Raw genomic sequence first — 16,320 nt, 5'->3', positions numbered from 1 at the left:
TAGCACAGAGCCTGCCACTCACTCCACGCATGGGCAACGGGAGCTCTCTCTGCTATGTCTTATAAATGTAGCATGCACAGCAGTCAGCAACCACTTGGGCCCAATTATGTATCATCCCTGGGGCACAGAACCTCCCTTTGTATCCCCTTTGCCCTGGCAGGGGGGAAGAACAAAGAATTCTAAAAAGACAGTTTATTTTCTAAGAATCAATATATTTTCTTCCTTTGAAATAAATACAAACCAGTTTGAAAGGTGGGGGAATCTATGGGAAAGAGAAGGGAAATGGGGACAGGCCCCAGTTTTTTTTTTTTTTTTTTTAGTACCAAATGACTCTGGCGCGACCCGGAAACGCAGTTACAAATGAGAATAATTTAAATTCTCCGATAATTACAGTATTTACAACAGCAGGGGAGGGAGTCACCTAGTGCCCCTCTTCCAGGCTGGACAGATGCCCGCTCACCTCACCACCGGTAGGGGCCTCAGGCCTCTAGGCAGTTATAGATTCTCCTGGCATGAGCAGGTAGAGGTGGTGGGATGGCCTGTTTTATGCAGTGTCCTAACTTTGGCCCACCACCCCGCCCTACAATGCTGTGAGGTCTCTGGAGCTCTTTCTGACCTGTGGGCCCTCCCTCTCCTTGCACTGAACTGCCACTGGCCCTTGGAGTGTTCTGTACAGTCCAGCTGCACTTAGGGCAGGAGGGACCTCCCCCACCCAGCTTCCCCTGAGACTGGCCCCAAGACCAGAAATGAGTCAGTGCAGAGGCCGGTGCCACTCCAGGACAGTGAGCAAAGGGGAGGAGAGAGGTCACAGGGTTGTGTGACCCTGTGTAGGTTGGGCTGTGTTGAGCAGTATCAATCACTATCGCTGGTCTCACTGCTCTGCTCGCCTTGCACCTTGCTGCGGTGCTGCAGAGCCCTGTGGTAGGCGATCTGTACTGACTTGCGGATGTTGGACTTGCGGCCCTCCAGCATCTTCTCCTTGTCTAGGTCCTGGTTCACACCCAGAGGAACCAGCTTGGTCCTGGGCAGCCACTGCCTATAGGACAAGGTGAAGATCAAATAAATCATCTCAGGGAGAGTAAGGACCAGCCTTCCTCCTCTATTAAGTACACTGCCCAAGCACCCACTCTGGGCAGACTCTGTGATGGCCCCTGCCCTCAAAGGAGTGCTCATGGTCTAGAGATGAAAGAGCCCAGTCAATGGTTATACTGTGTGGTGGCAGCAGGAGGGTAATCACAGGGTATTTATAGGTACAAAAAGGAGGCGCCCTGACCTCACCAGAAGTAGCTACCCTGTGCCATAGGCTCTAGGCAGACTTCACTGACATTGAATATCCTCTGCAGACAATTAACAAAAAGACTACATGTGCAAATATGACAGAAGAGGGATTCAGAGCCTGAATGTTTATGCCTGCTTTATCCTCATTTTGTCACCATGGAGGCAGAGGTGGGAAAACTAAGTCTAGAAGCCATCTGAGTCTGGGTGGGAGCCACCTCTATATTTGTCATAGTCTCTGATGGTCCTTTGGTATCTAGCTACAGCTGTTTGTCCGCTAGTGCCCACTCAGCCTCTCAGACACATGGCTGACACAACCCTTTTGCTCAAAAAACTGTTCTAAGTCCCTCCCCCACTGACTTGTGCTAGCCCAGTCTGCCTGTTGCTGGAGTTTCCTGGCAGTCTGCCTCCATACCACACAGGGCTGCATCTGTGGCTGTGAGTCACACCAAATGCTCCCCTCCTTACCAGGTTCGTTTGTTGTCAAAGAAGAGGACGAGGTAGAGATGCTCTCGGGCTTCCTGGGTCATCTGCTCCCCAAGTTTCAGCACCTCCAGTGGGGGCACAGGGATGGGAACTCCATGGTGGAACATACCTTCTCGGGGCATCTTTGGATCAATGATCTGAGGGTGTAATAAGAGCCCAGTCGGGTTCAGTCCACGTCCTCCCAAGGCTTGCCCTCCTCAAGAACTTAAAGAGTACGTCTGAAGTGGGGACAGAAAGGTTATCATGCTACTAGAACTGCAATGCTGACCCTCAGCTTCTTTCCACGCTAAATTATTTCAGAGCCCAAGGAGCAAAGAGAAGGAAAAGGGAGAGATGGAGAAACTGAGTGGGAGCCTCTAAGTGGTACTCAAGCTGTATCTGCCCACCAGTCTACCTTGCCAAGAAACTGTGCCCCACAGCTCAGCAGGGAATAGGAAAAGTCTGCTAACTGTGAATCTGTATTCTGGGATTGGAAAGCAAGGGGCATAACAACAGAAGCGGAGCATACCAGAGCTGGGTATGATGGATACCCTCGGCATTTGGCCCACACGAGGTCCAGAGCATCCAGCGGGGAGTCCTCATCCTCTGACAGCCAGCCAGCTCCCCGGCCCAGACTCTTCCTTACCACTTCACAGGAATGGGGGAGAGGGGGTGGATCAGCAGCTGGGGGGCTGGCGAGGCCCTGACACTGGGTCCCCAGCATCCCTGGCCTTGGGCAAGGGAACTTACTGCTGTGGCCCACGCCGCGGCCAGTGCCCACGGAGTAGGCCTCATTCTCAGTGCCTGAGGTATCCTCACTGCTGTCCTCTGGGAAAGTGCCCCGAGAGAAGGAAGGTTTGCCCCGGCCTTGTTTTGAGGGTGTTGTGCTGTGGACAAGACAATGGGAGCTCAGCTCAAAGGAGGGGAAGAATGGGGAACAGCATGGTATGTGCCCTCTGCTCTTAAAGCCCCTAGGGTCTGAGACTTTTGGAAAGCAGAGGCTATATGAGGAATTTCAAATTCAAACACCCACAGGGGCTAGGCTGGTGACCTGAGGTGGGTTAGACTGAGCAGTGGAGGCAGGAGTGCATACTCTAATCATCACCTTAACCCAGGATGGTTCTCTCTGTTCCATTAATGGTAACACTGATTTATTTATTTAACAGAAAACCTTGAGTTTGAGTCATCTTATTCTAGACTGAGATGGCAGCCACCCCACTTCCAACAGGGAAACCTAGAAAGGCCCAAGAGCCCTGGAAGGGCATCCCCTGAGGCTGGCCTTGATCTGGACGGCTGGTACCTGGTCCGGTCTGAGGCAGCGCTGCTACTGCTACTGCTGCTGGACTCAGAGTCTGAGCTGCTCCGGGGAAGGCTGCAGTCATTACGGTATACCAAGAAACTCTTCTTCACTGGCTGGTTTCCACCGCTGAAGCCATTGGCTGGTAAGTCTTGGTTGAAGGGAAGGGGAGGAGGGAAGGAACCGGTCAGGAAGATGTAGATCAGAGATGACATGGAGGTAAGAGGGACTTAGAGCTGGGGTTCCCCTTCCGTGCTGGAAAATTCCTCCAACCTTTGCCAGCAGAGCTAGCTCTGGGCAGTGTCTACCACAGTTGGCCACAGCCCTGCCCCACCCCTTGCTTCCCTTGGCAGTTACTGGCTTTAGGACACAAACGGCTTAAAGGGCAGGAGATCCCCAAGGAAGGCGAGAAGAGAAAAGGTAAAGTGATACAATGGAGGCGGGGGGCCCTGGGTGGGACTCTAGCTGGGTCATAGTGTCTCTGGGCCTCAGTTTTCCCAATTGTAAGATGAGTGAGTGGAGTTAAAGGATTCCTAAGGGCCCTTCTAGCTCTCTCTTTTATGGGCAAATAAAGGGGTAACTGGGAGTATGCTGGGAAGAATGGCAGCTTTGCTCACTCTCTTGGGGGGCTGGGTGATGGTAAGGCTCACCCATTGGGGGGTCTTCTGTGGACTTATCACTGTCGCTGTCTGAACTCGAACTGGGCCGGGGGCTCCTACCCCTCTTGCGCTGACGCAGGGAGCTCATGATGGGGAGCTGGGGGGGCCCCACAGGACTGCCTCCGTGGCTGGGGGTCATCTGGCTCTCCCGGTTTTTGGGGGGCCGGCCCGGCCTCTTGGGCGGTCCAGCTGTCTTCGGGTTCTTTTTGGAGAACAGAACTGAGGTTCTCCTGCCCACCTCATGTGCGGGGGTTGAGGACATGTTGGGACCCAGGCCTGGAGCAGAGAAAGAAAGAAGGAGAGTTGGTGAGGGGCCTGATTTGAGAAAGGTAGATATCCAGGGTCATGCCCTGGGTATATAGGGCCATTACTCCAGCTAAAGTTGGGGAGATCATTTTAGGGGCTTGGAATTTGGAACATTAACTCTTATACAAATAGCCAGAGAGGCAGCTAAGAGGCCCCTGATTGGGGAATGAGGGAGAAAGTACAGCTAGCTGTGTAGGAGGGACCTCTGCCTGGGGAATGGCAGGGGTTGAGTGTGTGCTGTAGAGCCAAAGTCTGACTTGCTTTGGGGTCCACCATGCCATGGGATTCAGACCTTTGCTTGTCTCCTGGCTGCTGCTCTCCTCTGCGGCACTATCTGTCTGCCCATCCTTGTCACAGGCTGCCGGGTGGGGTGTCAGACTTCCCCGGCTCGAGGGGCCGTGCCGCTCAGGCCCATCACGTGCAGTCTCTCGCTGGTGAGCAAGCTTCCGCCGCAGTGCCGTCATCTCTTTCTTGATCATCTTTGCACGCCGTGAGCGGCCCACACTCTGCTTGCTGGCATTCACTTCGTCCAGCCGCTCCAGAAGCAGCTTCAGCTGCTCTTCCACTGGCAGGTGCTTCTGGTTCTCCAGCAAGACCAGCCGCTCTTCCTCGGCTGCTAGGAGTAAGGTTGGAGGGGAAAGGTCAGATTCCGGGCAGCCCTCAGGGCCCCTTGAACCTGGGCAGGCAGCAAGAAACCCACTCATCCCTCCTCGGCTTCTCACCAGGAACAGCTGTAAAATAGCAGCACCAAGATGTGGAATGACGGGCGCTGCTATCCATTCACCCAGTCTGGCTTCTTGGGGAGCATTCCTGGGGATAGTGTGCCACTGCTCAGCCTAGCTGCTTTCTGCCTACACTGCCTGCTCCCAGGAGGGGACTTTTGGAAAGCTGTCCATCCCTGGCATTGGCCTCTTATATGTGTGTGTGACATATCACCCACCATCTTCAGTGTGGTGTGTGGCCTCATCTCCAGTCAGGCTGTGGGGGATATGCATGCCCGTCTCAAAGTCAATGCCCATTTTTTCTGCCTGGCGCCGGGCCTGGCGGAGCACAGCACCACCCTGTTCACGAAGCCGCACTGCTGCCCGGTAGAAGATGGTGTCCTTGGCGTTATACTTGAGGCAGTTGCTGACGATGAGGTTGAAGTCCTCCTCAAAATCATCAAAATTCAGGTAGCGGTAAGCCTCCAAGTTCTGCTTCATGGTGAAAAAGTCCATGGGCTTTTTGATGTGGTCTAGGTAGTCAGGTACCTGGGAGGGCAGGGCAAATTTGTTTTAAGTAGAGATATCCTCCTCATTGCCCCGAACCCTGCTCCTAACAAGCCCCCCTGAAATATATCCAGCAACCTCCTCCCATCAGTTAGAAGCAGGCATATAGCACAGGCGAAAGGAAAGCTGAATTCTGGTCCTGACTTTACCAGTCACAAGCTGTGTGACTTTGGCAAGTCTCTTCACCTCTCTGGGCCTACTTTTCCTCTCCTAGAAAATCATGAAAGTAGAGCCAAATATACTTTTTAGACTACATGAGGCTTTAGTAAGAAAATGGCTTGGGGACTCCTCTGAAAATAAACACCACCTTGCATTCCTAGAGCTCCTTTTACTTAACAGTAACTTATAAGGAGGCTGCTGCCTCAGACCTCTCATTTTATACCTTTTAGAGAGAAGAGTCTGCCAGTCAGGACCTAGGGCTTCAGAGCTGGTTCTTTAGGTGCTGAGCCTTCTAAAGTCTCCGTTCTAGGGTTCAGCACCCCGAAAGTGTCTTCCTGCCCTGGGATTATTCATTTGGCAGACTCAGTCCCTGCCTCTGGGGAAGGAGTGCAGACTGCCTCCCATTCTGGGCCCTTGGGGTGTGACAGGGACAAGACAGAGTCCAGGTGATACATGTGGCTCCAGTTCATCCTGCCCCAGAGCCACCAGCCCCTCTCTTCAAGGTCCCCATCTAGTCCCTGGCCCAGACCTGCAGCAGGGGTCCAATTGGGAGAGGAACAGAGAGAAGGTGGAGTGAGGGGAAGGGATTCTTACTTCGTCCAATTCGGTTACCTCAGACAGAGGGACCGGCTCGCTGAAGATGTTGCCTGTGTCCTTCTCTTGGAGCTGCTCCAAGGTTTTGCGAAGGAGGATGAGGAAAGGGGTCAGCTGCATCTCCATGGCAATCTGCTGAACTTTGATCTAACACAGAAAAAGGCCTGATCAGCCAGGCCCCGGCCAGTCCAGTGGCAGAGGTCTGAGGATATGGTTCCAGCTGGCCTGGGAAGCCACCTTCTTTCCCACCCTCACAGCTGGGTGCACTCATACAGGTCTACCTTCTACGAGGTATAAGAAACTTGCACCAACGATTCTGGCCTCCCCCTTTCTTGAACTACCAGCATCAGCTACCTATGTCACATAACTCAGGATTCTGTTCATACGCTCCTGTGACATTCTGCTTCCAGTAGACCTTTTAAAAGCACACCAAGAACCAGGAGACCTGACTCTAGCATCAGCCCTGCTGCTATCTGGCTGGGGGACACACACTTTTCCTTCTCCTGGGTCTGTTTCCTCCTTTATAAAATAGGGCTGGCCCAGGATCACTCACCGTCTCCCTTTTGAGTTTTTCCCGCTTGCGGATCAATTCCACCAGCAGCCGAGCTCGCTCTAAGTCATGCCGGAGCCGCTGCCAGGACTTGAGCTGTTCTTTAAGGGCCCAGTTCTTATCCTCAGAATCTCTCTGCAGAGGCAAAAGAAAGATCAGGGAATGATTAGAAAGCCAGAGGAAAGGTCAGCAGGGAGAAGAGAGCCCAGGAAACTCAGGTCAAGGGCAGGTCAAGCCAAAAGAGGGAGCACAGCAATTTACTGGTAGTGCCTCAATCTGTGTGTCCCCAAGGCCTGGCAGAATAAATGCTTGGTGTTCGTTGAATGAATACATAAACACATAGGAACAACATCCTTTCACTGAGGATTCCACGCTGATCCTTGCTTGAGGGCTAGCTTAAAGGAGGAAAGAGTCTAAACCCTCTGATACTGGAAACTACAGTTGCAAATTTTGGTTTTCATCCCCCTGGCCCTAGTTCCCACAGCCCACAGGGAACTGGAAACAGTACCCCGACTTGGTCACAGTTCCTCTGAGACTGCAGGTGTGTCTGCAGGCGACGTAGCAATGGGACCCCATTCCGTGACTGCCGCTTCAGTGTCCAGTAGCTGTGCAGCCTCTGCATGAACTGGCTCTTCCTTTGGATTGTCAGGCGGTTGGTGATTTTACTAAGCCTGGGAGGCAGGAAACAAAGAGTAAAACCTGTTGGGCCCTGATTCTCTTAAGCAGAGCAAGGGTCTCTGGCCAGTGAGAGTTCCTGAATGGGGATGAAGGGAAAGTATCTCTTGTCCAAAAGGCCTGGGACTCTGGACTTAAGGCAAGGAAGAGAGTGGTGCCATCAATGGTACCACAGCAGAAAGGAAACCAAGCTCCCATCACTAAACCAGATCCCTAACCCTGTATACCAGGGATCAAGGACTTCTGCCCCGAAGACTGCTCTAGTCACGGCAGCCCAGAGTACTATTTGACCCTGAGAGCCCCACTGAGACTAAGCCTTTGAAGGTTTTAAGATGAAGTACAACTGTATAGCAGAAACATATAATAAATCAAATAAATGGCACGAGAGAACTGAAAAAAACCCTGGCCATCACAGCCCACATGAGAGGCAGTAACCCCTTCACAACTTCTTGAGCTTCCCCTTCCCCGTTTTTCATTCTATTTGTTTCTTCATAATCAGACTACTTTTTCCATTGCTGCCAGTGGCAGTTCCATCCTCTTCCATCCCAACTTAACAAACCACACCATCAAAATGAAGGGCAGTTCAAAACACCTGTTAGCTATGCTAGATAAAAGTTGACATTTCTGGCTCTTAAGTCAGGTGACCTGCTAAAGACAACTATCTCTTTTGAAAATATGTTCTTGTTAACTTCTATGCAGCTCCTGGGAAGATAGCCCAGCCCTGACATTCCACTCCTGGGAAGAAGATAGCTCAGCCCTGCTATTCCACTCAGGAGGCTGCCAGCTCCTCTCCAGAAGGCTTTCTCCCTCACCTGCCGGTCCACCAGCTCCCCACATACCTGTGTGGTGGGATGCAGGGCACTGACACCACAGGTGCTGCTGCCCGCTTCTCTGCCAGGATCTTCCGTGCCTTCTTCATTTTGATCCGGGACTTGGCCTTGGCCTTCTTGACTTTCTCTGAGCTCCAGCCCTTACCCTCATCCTCTTCCTCATCTTCATCCTCCTCACCCTCACTGTGCGACAGGGCAGGCAGTCGGCGTGCTGAACCTGGAGGCGTGTGGATGTCGCAGTAGGCTGTCTTGCGGACACTGAAAGAGGTGCCGTTGGCGCCTGTCTCCCGCACAGGCTCCATCTTCATGTAAAGGCCAGCCTGCTGGGCGCATGTCACATGGAAAGCTGTGTAACAGTTGGCCTTGTGGCACTGGATGCAGGCCCCTGAGCCCCGTTGTTTGCAAATGTAGCAGGTGAGCTTCCAGCGAGCTGGTGGGATGTGCTCAATGCTGTCAATAGGCTCTAGGAAGACCGTGTTGGCGAAGCAGACCTCAGGGATCCACAGGGCACACACCACATGGGCCCAGCGCCCGTCATCTGTCTGCTTGAAGGCACCACCCTTGTTGGGGCACAGGGCACAATCCACAGCACGAGAGGGTGACTGCAGGCAACGGCGGCATAGCCACTGGCCCTCAGGGATATAGGGGACACCGTAGCACTCCTGGTGCACGGCCAGGTTGCACATGTCACAGAAGAGGATGACATTGCTGTTCTGGCACTCACCATCATTGCAGATACAGCAAACAGCATCCTCATCCACTAGCGCATTGGGGTCGCCTTTATTATGACTCTCAAAGTACGACTCCTTCTCTAGTCGGTCCATTAGGTACTCAAAGATCTCCTGCGGGATGGGACTTACACCCTCTGTCTTCCGACGCTCATTCATGATATCCAACCAGATGTAGTCCTCCTCATCCATGTCATACTCTACTTCCTCGTCCAGCTCCTCTGCAGACTTCTCGATGTACCTATGGTACACACAGGGAGCTCAGCATCACATGGTTGAGACTTCCCTCCCTTAAAGACGATGGGTCATTTGCCACTGAGCACTTATTCTGCCTGTGCCCTTCAGATGTGTTGTCTCATTTCATCCTCACCTTAACTTCAGATATTATAGGTACTATCATCATTTCTATTTTGCTGAAAAGAAAACCTAAGGCTTTAGGTTAGGAAGGTTAATCGCCTGGCCCCAGCTCACTTGTGAGAAAGTGGTGGAGCTGGGATGTGAACCCAGACCTGCCACTGCAAAGCTCATGTCCTAGCTGCTATATGTGACACCATCTTCTTTGGGTTGCAGAGGCGCAGACAGCCTCCTCTAAAAGGAGGAAGGTGGGGCAGTTAGTACCCCTTGGAGTGGTCCAGATGATGGTATGAAGAATCAGGGAAGAAGGAAGGTCACTGGATGTCACTGACAAATTACATATAAGTTGTTTTAGCACTGGTGGGCAGGGCCTCGACTAGAGCTGCCATGGGTCTTCTCTCAGCTGGTGCCAACATCAGCTCAAAGCTCCATCACAAACTCTAGGTGATATGTTTGTTCACTGGATAGCCTTGGGAGATAACAATTATAATAGCTAAGGTTTACTGAGGATTTACTATGAGCCAGGCATTGTGCTTAACTATTACATTTATTCTTACCACAGCCATAGAGTTAGTGTTCTTATTGTCCTCATTTTGTAGATGAGAAAACTTAAGCTTTGAGAAGTTAATCAAAACACAAATACGTCACATAACAAGGGAATGGCACAGGCAGAGGCATTCAACCTCCAGCCCCAGTGCTCTTAATGTCCACCCTGTATCACTTACTGTGCCAACAGGCCTGGAATTGAGGGCTGCTCTAGGTGCTTGTCACACAGAGAAGGTGCTTCTTGCCTGCCATGCTATAGGTAGCCTAGACTCTGGCACTGTGAACTACAGGGTACAAAGGAAAGAATGGGGCTTTGGCTTCTAAGTAAACCAGATTTGAATTCTGGCTCTGCCATTCTGTGACTTTCAGGACATCACTGCTGTTCTGAACCTCAGTTTTATTGATGACAGAATGAGGATAATACTACCTACTACCTACTCACAAAGATACTGTCAGGATTATGTGGAATTATAAAAATGAATAGGCTACAAACTCTTGGCCTTTACAATTATTTATATAGTACCTTGCCTGGTGCCTACTACCCCATCAGGCTCCATCAGGCTCCAGCAGTCCCCAGCAGGCCCATGGAAGGAAGTGTGAGCACCTTGGTGTAAAATGCCACCTAACCACTAAGTCACATGTGACCACATACAGACGCGTGCAAATATGAACATTTATCTTTTATTAAAAGTTCTTTTAAAATGAATGAGCTAAGTCAAATGGCACACAGCAGGTCCTAGAAAAACTTTAGCTCCTGTTTCTCCACTCATGTGAGAAATGGGACTTTGGCTGCTAGAGTGGGCCGGGACACACAGGCGCTGGAGCCACACTGCCTGGGTCCTGTCTAACAGAGGGTAAGTGAGCTAAGCTCCCTGAGCCTTGTTTGTTCATCTGTAAAGTGATGATGCTAATCTGAACCTATTTCACACAGCTATTGTGAGCAATAAATGAGTTAATGGAGGTAAAGTGCTTAGGACAGTGCCTGGTGTGCAGCATACACTCAATAAATGTTGTTAGTTTTTGTATGGCCCTTACCCATCTTCCTAGCATTATAGCTGTTTATGTGTCTAACTTCCCCACTACACAACAGAAGTGAGGATTGTGTCTGATTTGCCATACAGATACAGGCACTCATCACTGTTCATTTGAAAGGCATTTTGGGGGTGGAAGGGAGAGAGACTGAAACATTGCAGGAAGCAGCTTCTTCCTTTTTAGCCCTTTACCTCTTCCCCAAGGTGACTGCAACATCCCTATCTTTGAACAAGGGTATGACTCATGGATGGTGTGAACCATCTGGCTTCTTCTAGGCCTTGGCACCAGCTCTCTTCAGCACCAATTCTCACCCTTTTCTCTGCCATGACACACGTGACATTATGTGATGGTGCATAACACACTCCCACAGGCACCCAGATTACAGGCTGCAGTACAGATAAGGTAGGCTGCATGTCGTGTAATTCCTGGCACACCAGCTGACATGCCACCCTCTCTCTCCCCCTCAAGGAAGCATATCAGAATTCAAGCAAAAGAAAGTGATGCTATTAGAGAAGTGACCTCAAATCTTCTCAATTTCTATAGAAAGTCAGTCATTTCCAAAACTTGGGCAGTTCTACCAACAGTGGTAACAAATTCCATGCAATACACTTCCCAGTTGTTTGCAGTGCACCTGCTGAGAATTGCTCCCCTAAAGAACAGATCTGATCCCCAGAAAGAAGAGTGAATCTAAGTGGAGGGAGGAAGAAAAGCAGCTAATGAGCTGGACTTGGCTGCCTGTTAGAGCAGAGAGAACTCAAGGGCCACTGGGAGGGAGGGGAAGTCCAAAGAGGGGTCTGTGTGTTAGGAGTGGAGCAGAGGTGGGTATGGCAGTCAGTGTGGACGGAAAAGAGCAAGACTGTGGAAAGCCAGAAGGAAGTGGAATTGGACTGAAAAGATGAAAGAATGGGAGAGGAAGAGAGAGATGGGCTTAAGCTCTAACAGTAGAGAGAAGAAAGTGCTACCGGCCATACTGCTTGTGTTCCCAGATTTGCTTTTAAAGAATTGAGGTTTAGGCCAGGCGCGGTGGGTGGCTCATGCCTGTAATCCCAGCACTTTGGGAGGCTGAGGCGGGCAGATCACGAGGTCAGGAGATCGAGACCATCCTGGCCAACATGGTGAAACCCCACCTCTACTAAAAACACAAAAATTAGCTGGATGTGGTGGCACGTGCCTGTAATCCCAGCTACTTGGCAGGCTGAGGCACGAGAATTGCTTGAACCCAACGGAGGTTGCAGTGAGCCGAGATCGCGCCATTGTAATCCAGCCTGGCAACAGAGCGAGACTCCATCTCAAAACAAGAAAAACGGAAAAAAAGAATGGAGGAATAACATCATGTGGACTGCACTTTTGCTAAAAAATGCTTTTCATATAAAAGCCTTTATGACAAATCCTCCTCAGAGATCAGGCCTTCTAATTAGCTGACAACAAACTTACCATTCTTGGCAAATTAACTCATCAGAATACCTTTTTTGCCTTGGATGCCAACTTTCAGAGAGGTTTTACACTTGGTTTTCGTGCCATCCTTTAGCCAGGATTTCTCCAAGTAGTTTCACCACCACACTGCCCCCCCACATCCCTTCACCTTTATACCTCATGTTAAAGAAACAATTAAATGACAAAAATAAAAGGGTCACTGGAGGAGTATTAAATGTTGCTTAAGTATAAAATACCGCTTAAACATGTTAAAGGACAAATGACAATAACAAATAGTGGGAGAATTACCTCTGCAGATTTACAAAGTGCTTTTAGTACCTTATGAAATCAGTGATCCTAGTCTTCTGCCTTTACGGAGGCAGAGAAATACTGTATCTGCTCTGCAGATGGGGTCCTTAAAACACCTTAAGTTGGATGCATTTCCCAAGGTCATTCAGTAATGAAATGGAGAGGGCCAGGAATCAGAAACAGGATGTTTTGCCACAGTGGAAACAGTACAGCTATGGAGTCAGAAGGACCCAGGTTTGAACTCCAGTTCAGCTATCTACTGGCATGTGCTTTTAGGTAAGTCTGGCCGGGCACAGTGGCTCATGCCTATAATCCCAGCACTTTGGGAGGCTGAGGTGGGTGGATCGCTTGAGCCCAGGAATTCAAGACCAGCCTAGGCAATGTGGTGAAACCTCATCTCTACAAAAAATTTAAAAAACTAGCTGGGCATGGTGGCATGTGCCTTCAGTTGCAGATATTCAGGAGGCTGAGTGGGAGGATCACTTAAGCACGGGAGGCGGAAGTTGGGGTGAGCCAAGATCATGCCACTGCACTCCAGGTTGGGTGACAGAGCCAGACCCTGTCTCAAAAAAAAAAAGAAAAGAAAAGAAAATCTGGCATTCTTTCTTGACCATAGTTTCCTCATCTGTGAAATGAGAAAAATATCTACCTGAGAGTTGTGAGAAAAAAATAAAGGAGTGGCGTGTGGCACTGTAGAGTAAGTGCCACCATTAGTAGGGTACCATTCCACTCACTGCCCTGGCAAAATCAGTGTTCTTTCACTATTCTTTATTCCCACCACTCTTCTCTCTGTGCCTCTCACCTCTCTCTGGCTCCTGAGCCCTGCTTGACCAGTTTTCCAGAGCTGCAAGGTAGGGGTGGCCTTACCGGTAATAGGAAGTTGGCCGGGGTGGGGCATCAGGGGTGTCCTGTTCCAGCTCCCGATAGACCACCTCTGGCAGCTTGGGAGTGGTGCTTGCAGAAACATTGTGGTGGTGGTGATGGTTGGAGTCCTTGCGCTTCTCCTTGTTCTTATGTTTGCCTGACTTGGGAGTAGCAGCTGGTGTCTCAGTGTTCTCCTTGTTGCTGCCATTCTCAGGGGCCTCCTCGGGGGCTTCCTCATCCTCTGACACCACATCCAGGTTGTCAAAGATGCTGATGCGGTGGACGCGGCCATGCAAGTCCACCTCCACCATGCGCTGGGCCTGTGCATAGCTCATCACCTCACGGCCTGGTGACTGTGAGACCTCTGAGGGGCTGGGTGACTGCTTGTTGGCTGGGCGTGACTGGCGCCCCTTCTTCTTGTGCTTGCGGAGTGGAGTCTGTTGTGGTGGTGGTGGGTTGTCGTGGTCATAGTGGTACAGGTGGTACTCAATACCACTGTAACTCTTGTAGACCTTTCGGCAGGTCTCCACTGGGCACTCGTATGGTGGCTTAGTCGCCCGCAAGTTGTGGCAGAAAGTCTTCACATCAAAGTCCACCCCCATGCTGTCACATCTAGAATACACAGATCAGTTAGCATAAGGCTGGGGATGAGTTCCTGGCCATTTGCACCAGAGACCCCAGTCTTTCCAGTCCTCGCCCTCACTTGGAGTCACCAGGTCCTGGCCAGCCTACCTCTACAATGTCTCCAAATGCCATCTCCGCCACCATGGCCCGGATCTGGGCCCTCATCACCTCTTGCCTGGTTATCCTGCCCTATGTCTCAACTCCTCTAGCCCAATCTCACATCATATAGGAAAGTGATCTTTCTACCAGGTAGTAATGATCATGACAGTCTCTTCACTAAAAGCCTCCTGATGGTCCCCAGTTCCTTCAAGATAATATTCCAAATTCTCTATAACGCCATTCAAAGAGCTCCTTTCACTTTCTGGCCTGAGTCCTCCTTTCCAGATTCTTTTTACAAGTTACAGCTGATTTTGTTTACACAGGGGAACCTACCATTCCCTGAATGTTATAACCTCTCATTCCTGCAAAATGATCTCTATTTGGAATGCCTTCCATCCTTTCTGATTGGTAGGCTCCTACTCGTTCTTCAAAAAACCAGCTCAAATGTCACTTCTGACACAACTTCTCTGACTTTCCCATGGGGAGCTGTTTCCACAGCATTCCATTCTCACCTCTACCACAGCACCTGACATACTGAAAATTGTCTCCTGAGCCTATCCACCTCTGTATCCCCAGTACCTAGCGTGCAGTGGACACTCAGTTTTTGGTGAACGAATGAATGATCTGTTGAACGAATAGCTGAATGAGGGGATCACCAGATTGAGAGCTCAGATGGGATGAAGGCCATGTAGAAGGCTGAATGGGTGGCCAATGCTTTAGCATTGGACTCCTGCAGAAATCACTGGATCACAGAAATAATTCATTTACTTTTGAGGTCTTTATGGGGAGCCTGGCCCTGGAACTGGGTAGGAGATGTACTGTGAAGTAAAGTGAAAACTGAGATCATTTAGTCAGTGACAGCAGCTTGTATCACATTTGAGCTCTTCACCCACTCACGCAACATTAACTGAGTGACTACCAAGTGCCAGACCCTAAGGGTACAAACACGAACACGACAATCTAGGCATGCTCAGCTCCACGGTGGTCCGCAGGGGCCCTCCCTTCACCCTCCCCAACATTCCTCGGTGAGTGCAGACAGCAGATGGCACCAGGCCTCAGGAAGCCCAGCTTGGTCAGAGACTGCCCCAATTTCTCTCGGCCTAGTTGAGTTCAACAATTCAGCTAGGGGCTTGGCACCATCCCAGCCGGGCCGGGCTATCATGAGCTCCCTGACAAAATAACCCCTCTTGGCCTCTCCACCTGTGCCTTGACCAGGCAAGTGGAGGGCTCCAGCTCCTCTGTCAACGGCTCCTGACTTTCACATCAGTAACGCTACACGTCCAACTGCAACTCTTTTCTACTTCCTACCTGCGGCTGTGTCTTTAAACACAAACCAACCGAAGCACAAACAAGCTCTCCTCTTTCCAAGCTGGGTCCCGGGTGAATGGCTCCCAAAGCAGCACAGCGAATCCGGCAATCTCCCCTTGGAACCCGGCAGCAGAGGCACAGGCGAGGGAGACGAGAACTGAGACCAGAAAGCCCGTGGGGAGGGCCCAAGGAGAATGGCGGCTGCATCTGCCCCTGAAGCTCAGGGGGCTAGAGGAAGTAGGGGGCGGGGGCCGGAGGGATAGGGCTGGGCCCCGGCAGTGCCCGCAGCCCACTCTCCGGATGCGGCGGCGTTTCCCCTTTGTGGAAGTGTAACAAGTGAAACAAGGCTCCTCTCCTGCCACTGGCCCGGGCAGCCCCGAAAGATACACCGTTGCCCCAGGATGCCTGCTGGGAAGCAATGTACTGTCAGTTCTCCCAGCTGGAGTTGCCAGAGAGGCTCCCGGGCCACGCGGCTCAGTGCGCGCCCCACGAATGTAGCCTACCCCTTCCCTGCCGGCCACTCCCGCCCTGGTCCCAGGCCCGCACTCACCGGCCACCTCGAGTCCGGGCTCATCGCCGGGGGCGCCCGCCGGGGCTCCGACCCCACTTGGGGAGGCCGGCGGGGAAAGTCGGGCCGGGAAGGGGGAGCCCCAACTCCGGAAACAGTAGACCTCACCACCTCGGCCCCCTGCCGCCCCACGCTTTGGTCCCGGCTCCCGGGATTCCTGCGCTGACCCCTGCTGCTCCCGGTCCCGCCGGCGCCCTGGGGTCTCAACTCCGTCGGCCGCCGCCCGTTTCGCGAACCCCTAGGATGCCCGGTCTCGGGACCGGGCGCCGCTGGAACAATGGAGGCTCCCAGAGGCAGCGCGAGGACAGCGGCGGCGGAGACCGTGGCGGCAAAGGCTGTGGCAGCGGCGGCGGCAGCAGCGGCGGCGACAGCGTCTGCGCAGGGTAAACGTGGCTCC

At 51.6% G+C, this 16,320-nt stretch overlaps 1 protein-coding gene across 11 annotated transcripts; it reads right to left on the bottom strand.

Annotated features, from left to right (window-relative positions):
- Window positions 1–177: 177 nt before the first annotated feature.
- BRPF1 (bromodomain and PHD finger containing 1) lies at window positions 178–16,314 on the bottom strand. 11 transcript variants are annotated; one of them, XM_017880337.1, is made up of 14 exons: window positions 15,906–16,314; window positions 13,328–13,936; window positions 8,088–9,047; window positions 7,082–7,244; window positions 6,577–6,708; window positions 6,042–6,170; window positions 4,943–5,252; window positions 4,295–4,615; window positions 3,688–3,972; window positions 3,041–3,188; window positions 2,491–2,627; window positions 2,270–2,388; window positions 1,744–1,898; window positions 178–1,036 (listed from the first exon to the last, which is right to left on the bottom strand). In XM_017880337.1, exons 2-14 carry the CDS (start codon window positions 13,924–13,926, stop codon window positions 853–855), a joined length of 3,642 nt encoding a protein of 1,213 aa, XP_017735826.1. In that variant the 5' UTR covers window positions 13,927–13,936; window positions 15,906–16,314; the 3' UTR covers window positions 178–852. The 11 variants fall into 11 exon arrangements, with proteins under 11 accessions (XP_017735826.1, XP_017735829.1, XP_017735822.1 ...); XM_017880333.1 differs by having other exon boundaries at window positions 187–1,036; window positions 4,295–4,618; window positions 6,024–6,170; window positions 15,906–16,309; XM_017880334.1 differs by having other exon boundaries at window positions 187–1,036; window positions 6,024–6,170; window positions 15,906–16,309.
- Window positions 16,315–16,320: the final 6 nt, after the last annotated feature.

The sequence above is a fragment of the Rhinopithecus bieti genome, unplaced genomic scaffold, assembly GCF_001698545.2.
Source record: "Rhinopithecus bieti isolate Rb0 unplaced genomic scaffold, ASM169854v2 scaffold_12592, whole genome shotgun sequence".
Classification (NCBI taxonomy): Eukaryota; Metazoa; Chordata; class Mammalia; order Primates; family Cercopithecidae; genus Rhinopithecus; species Rhinopithecus bieti.
Note: the sequence above shows the minus strand (reverse complement) of the source record. Positions and strands in the feature narration are given on the sequence as shown.

Excerpts from the sequence above, each read along its gene's own strand:
- BRPF1 (XM_017880329.1), bottom strand. The coding sequence starts at position 13,926 with ATGGGGGTGGACTTTGATGTGAAGACTTTCTGCCACAACTTGCGGGCG. Across the intron at positions 9,048-13,327 it reads CGGCCAACTTCCTATTACCG|GTACATCGAGAAGTCTGCAG; the intron begins GTAAGGCCACCC and ends TGTGTACCATAG. Across the intron at positions 3,189-3,687 it reads CACAGAAGACCCCCCAATGG|ACTTACCAGCCAATGGCTTC; the intron begins GTGAGCCTTACC and ends CCTTCAACCAAG.